Below are 18,460 nucleotides of genomic sequence, written 5' to 3'. Positions count from 1 at the left end.
ATCATGGGTTCGCAGCACTGAAATATTTCTATCTCTGCTATTAATCAGCCGATTTGAAAACTTTTGCGGCAGAACGCTCCCTAGAGGACACGTAACAACTTTCAGCGTATAACGAAAACTTGCTATGGGGCCTGCTGAGGGGCCGTTTAAACATGCACTTTGACTGAGAAACCATAAACTCGTAATTATACGCACTCATTCTGATACGGTAAGGCTCGTATTATTCACCTGTATACATTCTTGTAGGTACGTATACGGGCATATACATTCACGTCGTGTCACGCCAGAAGTTCCATGCTCAACTTCAGAAAGAATACAATATGATAAACAGCACCCACAAGTTCACAAATTAATTTTTTTTCTCGTACCGAGCGCACTGCACTGTATGCCTATTGTCGGCCTCCACGTTAATCGAATATAAGAGTTGCTGTCACGAACAATGTAAAATCGGCCGTGTGGTTCCCCTTCACCGCCTTTATTTATTCATGTAACACTCGTATCTTATTTATTTGATCCAGTGGTAATAATGGCGAGTTTTCACAGCCTGACGAAATTGGACACTTTCAAGAATAGCTCAACACCCCCAAGCTTCCAAGTGCTCTGCCGTCATTATTTTAAAAGTGAAGCTTTCTATGTCTCATTGATTCGTCCTTGAGGGCCTAAAACGCATTCCAAGAAAGCCAACTTACACATCCGCGTAGAACACTACTGTTTATATTCGCAGTACCACCCAAACTTCGTATGGCCTGCAGGTCAGTGCCTGGACGCGCAAGTTCACTGGACGCGCAAGTTGCGTCTGCTAGGTATGACACCACCCTTGTTGAGATTAACTGAGCTTCCCTGCTTATTGGAGACAGCAAGTGCACGTGAAGACAGGCTTGTTTTAGGATCTGGAAAAAAATCAAAGTCCCTTTCTTAAAAAAAAGATGATAGAACACCACGCTACCCAGACGAACCGCATACATCTGCATTGCATTACGGTCGTCACGCAATGACTTCCCGGCGGTCCCCACGGGTAGGTTGCGGGTGAAGCCCATGGCAGAAGAGGCTGCTGTACGCGGAAGTAAGCGCGAGCGTGCCCGTAAGACCGATCCCGTGTATCGGCAACGACATGCAGACGCCATGTGGGAGACGCTTGTGCAGTCGAGATGCCTAGTGGTCTTGTGATCGTCAGCATGTACATCATCAGACCGAGCACATCTCGTTGTGACGCAGAAACATTCCTGGCAGAAACGATGAAGACCTGAAACCTACATAGTACGCCGATCCTCGTGTGCGCTAACTTTAACATCGATGTTACGAAAGAGCACGGCTAAATGGATCGAGAGTTTCATGCTAGATCGCTACTCGTTGAGACTGATGATGCTACAGACACCCACGGTGCAACACCGTTCCTGCTTTGATATCACGTTTTCAAGCAGGCTGTGTCTCGTTACGATGGCAGAGCCTCTGACCATCTACCACAGCGATCACAAGAGAGAGAAGTGGTTCTTGGGGGGGGGGGGGGGAAGGGTAACAGGCTAGCACTATTTTCTGCAACCCATATGGGAGCACGACTCGATGGGGTTAAAAGAGAGAGAGGGTAGGAGGGAGAAAGGTAAAGGGTCGGAGAGATGGAAGCGAAGTAGTGGCGGATCAGGAACCCCGAGGTGGTGGGATGGCCGTAAGGCCATCCGTCTTTGTAGAAATGCCCTATAGTCTCGCCAGAGCCCCGACGAGTTGAGGTACTCGAAGACACTTAGGAAGGCTGGTAGCTAATTACGACAGGGGAAGAGGATATCTTCCTGTCGTGAGCATGGGAGCCCCAGGCGGTGGAACTTTTGCAGAAGTCGTCCGCGGTGCTGCAGGTGAGCAGGGCAGGCCAGCAGGAGGTGCTCCAGAGTCTCTGGTTCACCACAGGAGGCACAGGCTGGCGAGGTGGCTTTCCCAAGGCGGTGCCGGTGGGCTGCCGTCCAGTAGCAGCCAACTCGCAGTCGGAGCAGCAACGAGGCATCCCTTCGTAGGAGGCCATGCTCTGGAAGAGGCCGTGGAGGCCGGCCCAGGGATACTTGTTTGTCCCGGTTGTAGGCGATGATGTGCCGGCGCAGCCTGTGTCTCGAGAAGTCTGCGGCTGTTACAGCAGCGCTGAGCGGGACGCTTGAGTGGTGGGCACTTTTTGCAAGAGTGTCCACCTCTTCATTACCCGGAATCCCCACGTGTGCCGGTAGCCAATGCAGAGATACTGAGCATCCTGCGTCCTGAAGGGCCATCAGTCTTGAAAAGAGCAGCGCTACCCCAAGGCTAGCCCTGTCAGGGTTCTGCAGGCAGAGCATCGCCGCCTTGGAGTCGCAGAAGATGGCTGGTGGGGTCGCTGGTAGCTCCTCTGCAAGTAGGTCCACAGTAAGGTGGAGTCCTGCTAGCTCTGCTGCGGTAGAGCTTGCATGCCCCGGGAGACGGCACAGCTTGCTCTTTCGTAGAGCCGGTGCAACGCAGGCTGCTGTGGATGAGCCCGTATCCGGTATCATGGATCCATCGACGAAGATGTGAAGGTGGTCCCCAAGTCTCTCTTGGAAGAGAGAGGCTGCCGTCTGCTGTAGGACACATGTTGGGGAACGGTTCTTCGAGACACCTGGCAGCTGCGTCGAGATAGGGATTGGTGGTCGATGTGGTGGGCGAGGCTCTACAGCGTTTGCAGGCGTGTCCCCTATGACCTCCTTATAGAGGCCACACAGCCGGCCCATGTGTGGTGCTGGCCGGTAGCGTAGGGTGGGCCAGGAGCGCTTGACCATCTGCGGCATGGTGTAGGCGATCAATGGTTCGTAGCCCATGTTGTAGGTAGAGTAATGACAGGGGCAAGGCACCTGCCTGAGCCAAAGTGGCGGCCACTTGTGAGGTTCGGGGAACGCCAAGACAGAGCCGTATTGCTGGCCGATTCTACAGCTCCAGTTTCCGCAGGCGGGGTGGGGGCAGCGCCACAAGAGGGAGGGCATACAGTAGCCGTGAAGTGACTGCAGCTTCAAATAGCTGTAGGGCCCACCTGGTGGTACAGCCCTGTCCTCGGGCAAAAAGCTGTGAGATAGCCTTGCGGACCCGAAGCGTCTGGGCTCACAGGGCCTTGGTAGGCGGCAGCCAGTTCAGCCGGTGGTCCATGCGCAGCCCCAGGTAGGTGACTGCCTTGTTCCATGGGATCTGGACGCCCTCCAACTGCAGCCGGTCAGCTGAGTGGTGGGCTGATGTTCTGGGGTGCAGTAGCAAGGCCTTGGTCTTCCTGGCCGAGATGGTAAAACCGATGCTGCACAAGTAGGCCGCCGCAGTGTCCAGGGCTTTCTGTAGGGCGCACTTGCCTTCCGGATGTGTTTCGGTGGTCCCCGCACCCATAGGGCGATGTCGTCCACGTAGATTGAGGACTGCACGGGGAAGTGAGGGTTGATTGGCAGGGCATCAGGCAACCGTGCCATGGCCAGGTTGAAAAGGAAGGGGCTCACCACTGACCTCTGTGGCACGCCTGCAGCGACTGGACAGGAGGTGCTCTGCGATTGACCCACACGTACCCTGAGGGTGCGGTTGTGAAGGAAAGGCGATCACAAGGCAATACTGTGCAAGTGTAGAGTCGTGCGAGTGTGAGCGCATGCGTGTAATCAACGACTCCTTGATCTAAAATATAGGCTATGCAACTTAACGAAATAAATTTTCATTCAACTTCAACGTTCAAAAAATAAAATCCTCAAGAAGCAATCAAATTATATATGCATAGCATCGGGTCGCTCAGCGTTTCTTGGGCTCGTTGCATGTTCGCTGGTTTTGGACTTTCCCTTTGATTCAATTTGCACTGGGGGAAAGCTTAGCGTTCAACTTTCTTTAAGAAAATGGGCTTTTATTTTTTTCTCTATCATAACTTTTTTACTGTTCCTCTTTTTCAGTGTTTGGGTAGCAGCACACAAGAAACAATGCACGTAAAAAAACAAGGCGCCAAAAGCCCTCCAATGTGCTTTGTTGTGAAAGCAGTGCTTGTGCCATCAGTCTTGGTGTTATAGGGCAGAATTGGCGAAGCTGTTTATTTGCAAAGCTTCTGCCATTGCAGGCAGCCTTCGTTTATATGTCCAGCATCATAACTATATGTAAATTGCTTTTACAACAATTCTAACGTAACAGCTTTTAGTGAATACCAGCTCTGGCTTTCAACTTTTTTTCTGTGTATGTACGCGGCTGCGTGGGCTTCCTGGTACCATTTTTTGCTTTTGTTTTCGTTTTTGTATGCCATCGTTAAATTATACTGAATCGAATCAAGTCGCTCATCTAATTGACGTGTACCATGTCATAATGCAGAGTTTGACGTCGATCACTAGGATGAACATTCGTTCTAGACCACCATAAATTTACTACCTTGGGTCCACTATAAGCATTGAAAGGTCATCGCGGAGATGGACAGTTGAAGACTGTGATTCCTTAACTTTTGAAACACTCTTTATCGAGACTTAGCCTTTACCATTCGAACCATGGAGGTGGCTCGCATCTGCTATTTGATTTCTTCTGGCAAACAAACTGATTTTCGTATGGTCGTCATCGTCTGACAAGTGCAGATTCTAACTGGCTGAGTCCAACCTACATGAGTAACACAGGCACACCTTCGTAGACTAGCTTGACTTACGTAGCGTAGACTTACTTTTACATCGGTTGAGAGAGAAAGAGTAACCGCGAACTAGACTCGCACGGCATGACTTTAAATGTATATCTACCTTTCGTACAGGAACCCTAAAGTATTTAAACTAACTAATCAAAAATAATTATCTGGATTTCTTTTTCAAGTAAGCTACGGAAATTCTAGCTTCAGCACAACGAGCACACCATAGCTTCCTCGATATCTGAGTCACAGACTTTGCAATAAATACTGATGGTGTACGTGCAAGCCATTGCAAGTGGATATCGTGACATTGCAAACGTGCCTAAAATGCGAAAAAGAAGTAGATGTTCTCTTCAACATGCCACAAGAATGGCATCTTAGAATTTATTGCCTAGAACGCAGTATGTAAAAAAAGGAAAGGACAAATTAACTAACGCATTCATATTCACCACTCTCACTATTGTGACAGTGGTACGGAGCGTGCGAGAAACTTAGCGTTACACCGCTCGCAATTCGCTGGGCAAAACCTCAAAATCCAGACTTTTACTCACGAGCAGTCGAAGGGAAAATAAAGAAAAAATATTCACAAGAACTAAAGCAAGGTTCTAGCTTAAAGAAACAACAAAATTTCATTCGGAAAGCGCTCGTGTGGAACCTCACTTGAGCTCTGAAATAAAAAAACTACTACTTTGACTAAGCTGGATATATTGAAAGCCAATGCTTCGCAAGTTCTGTCTAAAGCACCGCTACAGCTGGCCGTCAGCTGGCTGCTCTTTGCCTACGTCTGCATATATACCCTTTCATCTGTGCTTGCCGCTCTGGTTTCTGTGACAATAGAATCAGGTTCTTTCTCTCGGCCCTTGTCCCTTGCCACATCGTGAAATTTCACCATGGTTTCTAGGCTTCAATGAAGCAACTATTTGGCCAAAGTGCCAAGCAGCAGCAGTGATTCCATTTCTCAGTTATTGTTTTTGATGACATTCATTAGTCAATAATTATATGATTCATACCTGCTATGGGACCAGCGGAAGGAAGGAAGAACACCTCATTGCTTGATGGCTCTATTCCGAATCGTCCCCGCAGGGCCAGTTGGCTCTCAACGGTGACAGATTGGCAACGGCTGCAATCGCCCTCTGGATATGGCGGACGTGACGCACCAGGGTGAGCCCTAGAGTCTGGCGCAAGTCTTTGGGTGGTGCGGCCCAGCTCGCCCAGGTGAAATGCATGGACGGGGGGATGTTAGTGCCTGTAATTATGTGGTGTTAGGAGAGGGTGCGAGAAAATTCCCAGTACGTCTGTACCGCATTACGGTGCTGCCCACAGACCTGACAGGTGGGGTCACCTGGTATACGCTCATGGCGATGGATGATTGCATCATTAGGAATAGTGAGGGTATGTGATTGTCAGATGAGTGATGATTCTGCACAATGAAAGAAGTATGAAGGAGTCGGCTAAGGCATTCGGGTGTCGCCCGAATGCTTCATCGATCGCTACGTTGCTTGCGGTGTCCGGCTGGAAAAGCTTCAGGGAAACACATTTTTGGTCACCAGATTGGGACGCTCGTTATGTGTACGCGGGCTAGCGACTGGGCGAAAAAGGGGAAGGATTATTTCATGTGATAACCAGCGAAATATTTGCAAAACTCATACAGAGTAAATCAATTGTTAGCACAATTTGTCTACTGCATTTGTGAGCAGAATATAAACTGCCAGGTTCCTTGCTCAAGGTAATATTTTATTGAATGTCATCTGCTTGTGTATTAAATGTTTGAACCCATCACGGTTTTATAACGCCAAGCTTTCTTTGTTTCTTCCGGGCGCAGTCTGCTGTCTTGCATGATTGGCTGATACTGGACCTAGTGCAATCACATGAGATTTTGCAAATCGAGACTACTCGGGGTGGCAGGTGATACAGGTGAGGGCGCGAGCTATAATATCAACACACCATCGCCGTCATGTCATTCCACGGCCTTCACCTTGTTGGGATCATTCCTCCGTGGTAATCTCGCCATCATCCTTCCGCCGTCTTCCCTCTGTCGTCGTTAATGCGTGGTCATTACTACGCCATTTCAAGCCATCAACGTGATACCATTGAAGTTATTGCGTCGTCGTCATAGACTCGGCCGTCAGATCATCTTTGTCATTCTGTCAGTGATTTCGGTGTCTCCATCTCATTCTCGCCACGCTGTCATCGTTACTCCGTCGTCGTGACGTCGTTATTCCAGCAGCCTGACACAGTTGTCGCTGTGCCTGTGGCGAGTCGTTACTACCAGGTCGATGGCGATGACGTCCTCAGCACGCTCCACGTGCTCGAGCCAAGGGCACGCTAGAGAAAATTCTGGCATCTCGGAATCAGCCCACCGGCTGGTAGTTCGTTTGAACAGCGACTCAGTAAAGATGAAAAACTCAGTTCGCCTCACACCTTCCCACAAGCTTCACACCTTTCCTGGGACGCTTCCAGAACCGTTACGTTCTGAAGCAAGTTTCCCACAGGCCATCGTGTGGTCATCCATCGCGCACTTACGTTGGTCCAATAGAATTCGGCAGAACTTAAAAGTCAGTGCCAGTTTCCATGAATCCTCATTGGAAGCTGCGTCTTACATATGGCTTACTGCGAAGGGAAGTAACTCTCATTTATCGTTTATGGCTTGGAGCAGGTTTACTAATGCGCACTCCTACTTCATCGGCATGGCCCAAGTCCAGAATGTGAAGTTTGTGGGCGCAAAGAGACAATAGCGTACCTTCTGTGTGATTGTCGTCGTTTCAGCGTACAAAGTCCTCAACACAATGTTCGACAAGATTAGCAACAGTCTCCTCACGGAAACCAAAATTGAATGCACAAAAGGCCCTTTTGTGCTTTGTGAGAACGTCTGGCTTGTGCGAGCGCCTTCGACTTTGTAGTGGTGTTCGTCAATGTCTCTCTACCCACCATCTCTCTCTTTTTCTCCCTTCTTTCTATTCCCTTCTTCTTCTACAGCGCAGGGTAGCCAACCGGGCTCTTGACTGGTTAACACCCGTGCCTTCCTTTTGTCTCTCTTCTTCTTGGACTCTTGTCCCGGCGGAATGAGCGCTTTATAAAGGAGACGGTACTGATCGAAAAACTACAGTTCGCGCGAACTGACGCTTTCTTTTTTTTTCTCTCGTTTTTCCATCTTTCTTGCCCTTACCCCCCCCCCCCCTCCTTTGCATAGTAGCCAATTAGAGAAGGCTAAATCTGGCTAATCTCCCTGCCTTTCACCTCTTGTTTTCCCTCCCCCCTTCCCCCCATTGTCATCACCCCTTCGTCGTCGTACCATTGACATTATTTCAGCATCATTATCCCTTCTCGCCATGCCGCGCGCGTTATCCTCATACCGTTGTCATCATTCCAATTGCACCATTCAATAGCAGTAATGCCGTCGTCGTCGTACTACCGTCGTCACTCCATCGTCGCCATTTTATTCTTCTCATGCTGCCGTCGTAACTCCAGTGCTGTCATACCAGTGTCGTCGTGCTTTCATCGTCATGTCATCACGGTTTTTCCATCTTCGTCCTTCTGTCGTAATGATTCCAATATCGCCTTGTCATCGTCGTCGCCATACCATTGTGGTCGTTTCGTCATCGTCGTTCAGTCGTAGTGTGTTGCCATCCTAGTGTCGCCATGTCATCGTCTTCAGTGCATTGTCCTCATACAGTCGTCATGCATTGGGGCGCAGTCTATCATCGGCACTCGGTCTTAGTATCCCCATGTTATCGTCAGGTCATCGAAATGCCATTCGGTGTCGTTATGCCATTATCGTCATTGCGCCGTTGGGATGCAATCGTTTTCATTCCATCATCGTCATTGCATCGTCATCATGCCGCTGTCGTCATGTCTTCGTGGTCGATCCGCCATCGTCAGCCATCCGTCGTCATACGTCAGATGCGCATGATTGAGCTCGCACCCCCCCCCCCCCCAATGTTCATGATGAGTGAGGCGTTTTCCTGAGGATATTGTCAAACTTGGTCCAGGGCTCATACTTGTGAATGGTCACTATGCAAAAGCAATGTTCTTTGCAAACACAAATGAAAAGTCTTGCTCAAACTGATTCTCCAACAAAGGGGGATCTCCATAATTTTTCTTTTAATATTTTCCAAGTAACTGGCTACATTGGTTGTTCTTGATTCAGAGGGTCCTACACCACCATAGTTTGACGGTAGTCAGGATTTGGAAGAATAAGGTGAAGACATATCTATCTGGCTCTATTTCTGTTCTATCAGGCTTTATTTCTAACATCTATTTCTGGCTTCAGAGAACAGCAATTTTCCTTAGCTTCGCTTACGTTAGTTCGCACTCTCTTGATATTGCGTGTACACAATTTGTCAATAATCTAAAAAACCAAATAGTGCAATTTCGATGCAAGTTCCACTTCACATTAGGTTAGTGGACGATATCAGCTGTATTATCAGTGCTAAGAGGGATGCTTATGTGTCCTACAAAAGCATTTTTATGCATATAATGTAGAAGGAGATGCAAAAGAAAGCAAGAAGGGTGCATTTACTGAGCAGGGCATGGCCACGTGCCGTTACCGATCGATAAATCCTCGAAAATAACGCCTATTACGCAACAGAATGAATCTCAGAGGTAAAATAGAATGAAATTCCAGACATAGGCATGTTTCCGCTGCAAAATGAAACCACCTATTCTTCTTTTTTTATTTTCTTCATTCCTAACAATTATGTAAGTCTCAAGCTTGTTTGCGTTTGGCTTTCCCGCTATAATAAATGGCCAGATGCATTCTCCACGGAACAAACTTCCTTCATTGTCTTGTGCACCTCAACACAAAGTGCGAATAATGCAGTGCTCTGGCTTTGTCTCCGTTCTCACTTTTTCATCTATTCTGCTGGTTTGAGTTTGTTTATGCTTCTTACTGCAGCCTTGTTGTGTTGACCGTTCACGTTGGTGTTCACGGCCGCTCACGCATTCATTTGAAATCACGCAAGTGCCATGGACAAGGTCGAAATGATCTCTTCTTTGTGTTTGAGCCAAATTATCTAATGATTTTATCACTGCATAGAATGAAATGTAGACGCATAACGAAAGAGGAGAGGTCATAAATTATGTCGAAAATATTCGAGACCAAAATCAGCACTTCTCTACTATGAAGGAAGCGGGAAGTTATTACACCAACCATAATAGATATGTTAGCATGCCAGAATGTTTTTATTCTTCATCAATTATTTTCTTTTAAAACATTGTCCATGTAATCCCCGATGTATAATTTATACTACGCTTAGTTTGATACCTGAAAATTCTTATATAGGCGCGAGAAACTTAACGCATAGCACCATATTGTAGTGTTCTTTACACACTGGTGGCGGTTCTCAGTAGTGAGTGGTTCAGCAAATCAATAATCAAGTATTCAACCATTATAGTTATTGGAGGAGCATTACTCTGTATTTCACTTCATATTTTGCATAAGTGTACTCTACATGGTAAGAAATAAAATTTCGTAAGTTGTTTTGATTATGCGTGCCGTGGAAACGTCTTTGGGCATTAGAAGGTTATTCCACCACTCAGTAATATTCCTATGCAGAGTCTCATATTCCGTTAAGCCAGTTAAGACACAAAAAATCATTTTCTAGCTTTTCAGAATCGCGAAGCACTCAGAATCGCGGAGCACGTTTCATCTTATTGAATTATTCACGTCATTCCAGTGTCACATCTATGAAGAAAACCCTAAACGTGCCTGACCTTTCGTTGCGTCGAAAGTCATCTCGCCTTAGCCTTTCTCATAAAATCTAATTTTATAACAACGAGATGAAGGATGTTCTGTTTCATCCACCTCATTACATATCTTCAAGTACCGATCATCGCTTCAAGGTGGGTCTACCTTCTTGTCGCACAAAATTGTGTAATGACTCTTTTGTTCCTAGAACAAGTGCCGCATGGAACCGATTTCCCTCCACAATCGCCAGCATAACTAATGACCATAAGTTCAAGCTCGCTTTACAAGATGCCTTGTAATATTTTTTTTTTTTACTGCACGCCTTGCCATTTTTTCCCCATTCCTTTCTATAGTGCCTTTGGGCCCTGAAAGTATATAAAATAAATAAATAAATAAATAAATAAATAAATAAATAAATAGATGTGTTTTGCTGGCATCGGTTACTTCACACTTTTTTTTTCATTTACAACTTTCTGCCGAGCAGAATTTCTTCAATTATTTCGGTAAGCTCACTGAAATGTTATTCATGAGAAAATCTCCGGTAATGTTTACTGTGACATTAAGAACTATTATTGGAGTTCGGCTTTGTATTTCGCGACTACTTTGCCTCGTTAGTTTTACAATTTTTTATGTTGATATGCTTCGTATATGCTGTGGTTGTGAAATTTTATTGTAGGCCATCATTTTCACATCATGTAGCAGTGTAATGTTGACGTTCTTCTCCCACCTTTCTGCCAAGCACCTTCTACCTTCTGCCCATCTTAGTTAATATATAGCATGTCCCAGCTAAAGTTAGACAAACTGTTCAACAAAAAAATATAATTAGGGAAACATGGTGCGAGATACGATTTGAAGACCTTGCGGTGTTCAGTCATCTCAGTAATCACCGAACTTCGTAGGTCTTATAATTTCATCGTTAACCTTGCTTTTATATATATATATTTCTTTCGTTGGACACCTTGGCTAACATTATCTCGGACGCACTGTATGTATTTAAGAAGTAAATAAAGGTTATTTCTTATTTGATTCATTGTGCTTAGTAATTCCTGTGTGTGTTTGCGTTTTGGGTACTTACGAAATCTGTAGATATTGCATGCCTTGTTTGTTGATTTCGTATAGGAATTGCACGGAGACAGGGACACGTATATTTGTCAATGCTATCTAGCACAGCCAGCGGCTACAGCACTTCCCTAGACTTCCTTTGCAAAACGAGTTAAACAGGTGCCCGACAACACTCAACAATGTTTTAGGAAGCTTTACTAAGGCTTGAGCTTCATGCACTGGTAGAATAAGGACAAATGGGAGGTATGCAAGGTAGTTTAATTCGTCGTCATGTATCATCTTGTTAAAAAAATATAAACAGTTATTCTCACACGATGCATGTAGAGGAATGAAATATCAAATCATTGTTTTGTAAAGTACTATTTAATGTATTTGTTGGTATTTTTACAAAGGGTAAGGAAGCAAATTCTCAGCCTAATTACACAACACACCAGGCAATTATGGTTGGCATTCTGCTCTCATTATGCTGCGAGGACAGCATCGCAAAAACCACTCACTCACTCACTCACTCACTCACTCACTCACTCACTCACTCACTCACTCACTCACTCACTCACTCACTCACTCACTCACTCACTCACTCACTCACTCACTCACTCACTCACTCACTCACTCACTCACTCACTCATGAATGAATGAATGAATGAATGAATGAATGAATGAATGAATGAATGAATGAATGAATGAATGAATGAATGAAAGCTCACGGGCACATACCTTACATGAACCAGAAAAGACTTCGTTTTGAAAATGTGCGACGTCTTGATTAGTGCTCTCCTGCGATCATATTGTAGGGTTTATTAGTACCGATACCACCTTCGCTTATTCTGTTCATTTTTTCTTATCATTTTAGAAAACAATTAGTCGCAATTCCGGCTCTGCGACACCGCAGGTCCAGCGAAAGTGTCGAAACCCACCCCTACAACTACTGAGGAGGTATTCGACGCTTTATGGTTTTAGATTATTGGTAGTGGTGGGAGTAATGGTAATTTTGACGGCACGCCGTCGCCCATACCGCTGCTGCGACAACATTGAAAGCAGTCCATAGGCTTGTTATCTTATATACGAAAGGCTACGGACGTGACTCGTCACGTCGAAAGCTGCGGTCGCTGCGGCAGCGTGCACAACAGTAATCTTTACTGGGGAGCGTATGCGGGGAGCGCTTCGCATTGCATATATAGGCAGGGGCGCCTTATCATCAATTATTTGGTCGGATGCTTGTTTTAAACTCATTCTTTATTGAAACGTATGTTTTAATGTATGCTGTATGCGTGATTCCGAACACTGTGCGCTTCATTTTGCTGACTGCTTCTAGCCTCTGCCCTACAGGGTTATGAGTCACTGCATTGGGGGGTATGAGTTAACGATGATAATAGTATTCTGCCGACTTTAAGCCACAAAAATCCTGTGATCGTAGCCATAGGAAGCTTCGCTGTAAAAGAAAAAAAGGAAAGCAGAAAGAAAGGCAGCAAAAGCATGCGGACCTTAAGAAGCTAGGACCTCAAATCACTATTTTCTCTGGCCCCTTAATAACCTGTGCACGTTGAAAAAACTTTGTCATAAGCATATAATTTCAATATTCTAGCCTAACCTGATATATTTCTTACATTCAGGTTCAGTCTAAGTGTCAAAAAGGCAGACGCTAACCAGCCACGACAAAAGCGGCTGGATCGGCCCGAGCCAGCCTGTGCGCCTGGAACAGCTGCTCGCCGCGGGCATTAGCACATAAGCACAGCGGGCGACATCTTGATGAGGAGGAGGCGGAGATGGTACAAGGAGGAGAGGGACATCTGCGAGATCGACAACGACCACGTCCTGGCGGGAACTGGCGCTATTATTTATGGCAGGGCCATTAGAGGACAAGAAGGAACGTAATGACTAGATGAAAATGAAGAGCAGATCCGTATGATAAACAACAAACAAAACGCCTAGTAACTACACTCCGCGAGCTATAGCTGCGAGACATAGCAAAAGAAAAAAAAAGATCAGGAGGATGTGGATGAAAAATTCCGGCCGAATTTCGCAGCGATCGTGCCAATGGAGTTGCTAAGAGTTAACCGAGATGTGATGACACTGTTACGACAACGTGTAGTTTGACAAGTACTTAAGTATGCGTAAGTAAAGAAAAATTCTTGCGCTAGAATTGTTCGTAAGATAAGAGAGAGATAGAGAGAAGGGAGGAAGGAAAGCCAGGGAGGTTCACCAGATATAGTCCAATTTTCTACCCCCTCCCCCTCCCCACACGTGGGGAGGGGGAGGGGGAGTGAAAGAAAGAGAGAGACAGATGACATAAGTCTATATCGCACTTTCACGTGCACTAAGTTAGGTGCTGGATGTCTACGGTCGGGCGCTAACTTCCGTTGCCGTCAGGTACTGAAGAAACGCTCAAATGGCTTTCTAGGCTAATGAACTGTTAGGCTAGGCTCCCAAGACCTTTGCTTCTGTGACTGGCCTATCGTCCAGCCCATTCAAGACACACTGGAGAGTCTGATGTTGGTTATCGAAGGGAGAATAGTGGTACAGAAGATGAGTGATGGTCTCTTCACCCTTGAACTTTTCGTTAATTTGGGACAAATTTCGTTAATTTGGGACACAAGGGAAGGTATTAATTCTGCAAGAGTCCACCTAGTGGACATGTCTATTTCGTCTGCTGTTAATGTTTTGATTGGCCGGACCGGGCATCCACTGCAGCTAGGCGCCACAGCCAATCAGAACTTCAGCAGCAGTCGAAATGGACATGTCCGCTAGGTGGACTCTTACTGAATACCTCACCAGCTGTTCGTAATTAACCCGTGCTAAGCCTCGAAAGCTTTAGAGGGCTGCTTTCGAATCACAAAATATTGCCCAATTACTAGGCGGTTCTTTTTCAATGTATTGGACAGCAGCGCGAAGAGCCGCCAGCTTGGAACTTGTAGATGTCGTTACGTGTGAAGTCGTAAGAGAAACTTCTATCTATCCCGATGCTGGTCATACAAATAAAGAGTAGGCTTCCGGACATTGGTAAAGAGCACTTGCGATCCATAGAATTTGTGAATAAGGCAACACATGCATAGCTAATGCGGTCAATAAAAAACAATAACTCGTTTCTTGCATACCATGAAAAAAAAAGTATGCCAATTGCGCAGAGCCTCAGTAATTAAGCAGCATTCTCAAGCGCAGTACGCGCCGTATTTCACCTTTACAGTCTTGATAGCTGCGATGACGAGTGCACTTCCTTGGCGAACATGAGGATGCGCTAGCACGCTCAGGAGCTTGGCGGTAAGCTGTGAGAAGGCGGAGACTTCATTATAGGGGAAAAACTAAGGGCTTGGCCCCCATTGTCTTCTACGATGCTACTACGCGTCCGTGTTAGAGCAGACAGAAAGAAGAACGTTGATCCAGAAAAGCAAGATGATGAAAAAATATGGAACTCTGTAAAGTAGGTGTGAATAATTATAGCATGCATATATATATATATATACATATATATATATATATATATATATATATATATAACACTGAAGCATGAAATCACGCGATCCGACACTGAAGTAGTTCAAAGAGAAGCACGTAGAAAATATAACAGGACTTTACTGACCTTGCCTTCATCAAGAATGCGATTCCAACAAGCACCCAGATATATATATATATATATATATATATATATATATATATATATATATATATATATATATATATATATATATATATATATATATACACCGTTCACACGCTATACCGCAATGCAAACACCGAACGCAGTCTGAGATTTCGTCACCACTGTGTTACAAGGGCGACGTACGATAATTGTTGAGAGAACAATAGTGATCAAAGGTAAATGGGGAGAGAAATACGACACATATGTAAATATATTTGAGCGTTGCATACCATTTTTTAATCGTAATAAAGGCAAAGAAAGCTTGTCATTTCCAGGTGAGCAGCCGTAAGCATAGGGATAAAAGAACTTATTCAAATGTACGAAACCCCGTATCGCGTGAGAAGGTGGGTAGTATTTCTGCAATGATGGCTTCGAAGAAACAATTTGAAGCACTTCTTAATCCGGAAATAAACCAATGCTTTTACTCAAGTGTAGTGAAGTAAGCACAACCTCGCTTCTCAACAGTAGAATTCACGTCCTCAGTACCATTCCTCCGTGATTTCTGCCACGACAGCTTGTCTGAAAACACACCTTTATTCCAGTACATTCGACAAGGCACGAAATCTAGGCGTATTCATTCTAACTACGTGGAATTCTTGCTTTGAAGTCCACTCAGGAAGTGGGAAAATGAGGAGTCTTTCGAGTGACGTGTAGAAAATGTTGCAAAGGTTAACAAAATTAAAGGTTCCGTGCACATATGAATCAGCACGGTACATCATGAAGTCTTGTGGGAGATTTGCATCGAATTGCAATTGCAGCAGAGGGATGGTTTGTATTGCCTGAGCGAAGTTATACAATTTGCTGCCACCGTAACATGACAACATCAACGATGGTCTCTGTTCACTACGAGCTAGTTATTAACTAAAAGCTTGTTTCTCAGAAATATGTTCAAAAGATACCAAACAAACAAGAACGAGACAATTAAGTTGGGGAAATCGCGGGCTCTGGAGTCTAGAAAAGGATCATTACGTACCTTCTGGCGCTGACTGCCTGCTGCGCCGCGCAGCCTTGCTCACGTTTCCTGCGGCCACGGTCGCCACTCCTTGTGGAACTGAATGGCGTCGTTTCCTGTTCAAAATCGAATTTCGCGGTGCCCTTCCTTGGGGCAACGGTCACTACCGTGTGGGGAGGCTCTGATATGGCGGAACACTTCGTTCCCGCGTACCCAACGCCAGGGACGTGACGCCACATTCGTTCTGCCTGCGCGGAACAAGCTTCGACCCGACTCACAGCTCTATCCACTTCGATGGGGACGCATTGCTCTGCTTCTCCCCTGACATCTACGGACGCACCATTGTCGTCGACTAGGGAATTGGACAGTATTCTGCCACATTTCTGCTTATTCGCTTTTCTTTTTCTGGCTTTTCGTGCTTCCCAAAGTGTAATGAGAGAAACACCCAGGCCCAGAGCGATCTTCCAGTTTCTTGCTTTTGATATGCTTTACTTCTTAATACTAACGCCCCTGCAAGACAGGCGCCTTGATCATGGCAGCTTTGGTAGCTGTTGCCACGCTTCGTCCCAACCTCGTGTGCTGAATGTGGCCCCAGGGACGCTGGCGAGTCGGTTAAACCTAACGACTGGCTGCCATCAGGTTGGCCCTTTTACGCGAATTGTAGTCTAACACATTTTATTACTTTCATTGTGCAGGAGTATTCGTTTATGTCAGCTTGGGGTCTGCTAGCGAATTGGTGGTCTTTCTACATACATACATACATACATACATACATACATACATACATACATACATACATACATACATACATACATACATACATACATACACACACACATACATACATACATACATACATACATACATACATACATACATACATACATACATACATACATACATACATACATACATACATACATACATACATACATACATACATACATACATACATACATACATACATACATACATACATACATACATACATACATACATACATACATACATACATACATACATACATACATACATACATACATACATACATACATACATACATACATACATACATACATACATACATACATACATACATACATACATACATACATACATACATACATACATACATACGTTCTATTCATTGAAATACAAAAGTTGCGGTGAAAAATGTCGGCCAAGAACTATTGAGCACAGCTTAACTAGGCCGAAAATTCTCACCAGGATAGCGCAGCAGCTGTGAATCGAGCGTGGCGCCTTGCTCTAAGCAGCTACACTAAAGTCACAGCTGCGCGTAGGTGTGGTGTTGCTGTGACATACCGATAGTAGACAGGGCCTGGGAAGAGAACATCATATAAAATTGCATTCACCGATCCCACCTCCTGGCGGTGCGTCCTGAATTCCTCAGGGAACTCACATAAGCAAGCAACCACATAAATGCATACACATATATATGCCCCAATAAGCACACGCACGCACACTTACACACGCGCACAGAATTAAGATCATAATATTTTCTACAATGGCTCGATGTTTGCTTCGGGAAGCGCGTAAGCAAAAATGCGCGGAAAATTACGCATAGTAAGGAGGCCTGTAACCTTTACAAGCCCTCCCGAAGCAGCTGTTTGAGAGCCATTGCTTGAAATAAAGCAGCACCATTCACTCCGTCGACGGTCAAGAAATCACGTTGGGCGACGAAACGTCTGGTCTACGGTATATACAGTGCACTAGCCCCAAGGCAGTCACAACTGCCGGCGCTAATATTGTTTTTGACCGGTAAAGAGACTAAGCCAATGTTGGAAAGCCTATTGGAGACAACGCCAGAAGCCATTCTAGGATGCCACGTCAGCCGCATATCCATTTATGCTCGAATCCTCCTCTTGCAAAACCCTCTCAATGGCCTCTGGTAATCGTCGCGACACTTACGAATATGTACAGTGCCAGCTTGATGAAACTCGATTGAAGGGTCGCTGGGATCGCTAAACGAGAAGGAAAAATGGAACAACAATGTTCCGAGCTCTGTGCGCTCCGCTTCGTCTTCTCGTGGAGGCGAAGCCCACCTTCCGGCTATCAAGGCGAACCACCCCAGTCGCGACGAGCAACGGCCACTAATGGTACCGCCTCGAATACACATTTCATGGTTTGGCCGCTGAATTTTGTGTTTATGTGTTTGTATTGTCCAGACTTACACTACCTGACATAGGTAGGTAATGTTGAATGGCGTTTAATTGGAGAGGTGATGCAGTATGCCTCCGGCTACAACACTTCATTTGCACGCGAAAAGATATGCATTTTGTTAAATGAAAATTAAAAGTAATCATACTTGAAAATAAAAAGTACACTTTAGGACGCACATAAACACTTGCACCATTGCGTTTAAATGAAGCCACAATGCCGGTTTTCTCAGTCATCGTTGTACTATAGTGCTTCATATTTGACAAGCAGCAGGGCTAACTAGACGAGGAAGAAGAAGAAGAATAAGATGATGATGATGATGATTATGATTATGATGATGATGAT

General features: G+C 45.3%; 1 protein-coding gene across 5 annotated transcripts in view; it reads left to right on the top strand.

Moving 5' to 3' along the window:
- Positions 1-18,460, top strand: part of LOC135903794 (uncharacterized) — a 468,489-nt gene that overhangs the window by 366,467 nt on the left and 83,562 nt on the right. Inside the window, exon 4 of one of the 5 annotated variants that reach the window (XM_070537736.1) lies at positions 10,276-10,441. The exons of the other annotated variants lie outside the window; for them this stretch is intronic. Coding sequence (XP_070393837.1) covers positions 10,379-10,441 — 63 coding nt within the window. The 5' untranslated portion in view covers positions 10,276-10,378. The remainder of the gene's footprint in view (positions 1-10,275; positions 10,442-18,460) is intronic. 5 annotated transcript variants of the gene reach the window in all.

The sequence above is a fragment of the Dermacentor albipictus genome, chromosome 4 (genome assembly GCF_038994185.2).
Source record: "Dermacentor albipictus isolate Rhodes 1998 colony chromosome 4, USDA_Dalb.pri_finalv2, whole genome shotgun sequence".
In the NCBI taxonomy this organism is placed as follows: Eukaryota; Metazoa; Arthropoda; class Arachnida; order Ixodida; family Ixodidae; genus Dermacentor; species Dermacentor albipictus.
This window is presented reverse-complemented; position numbering and strand designations above follow the sequence as displayed.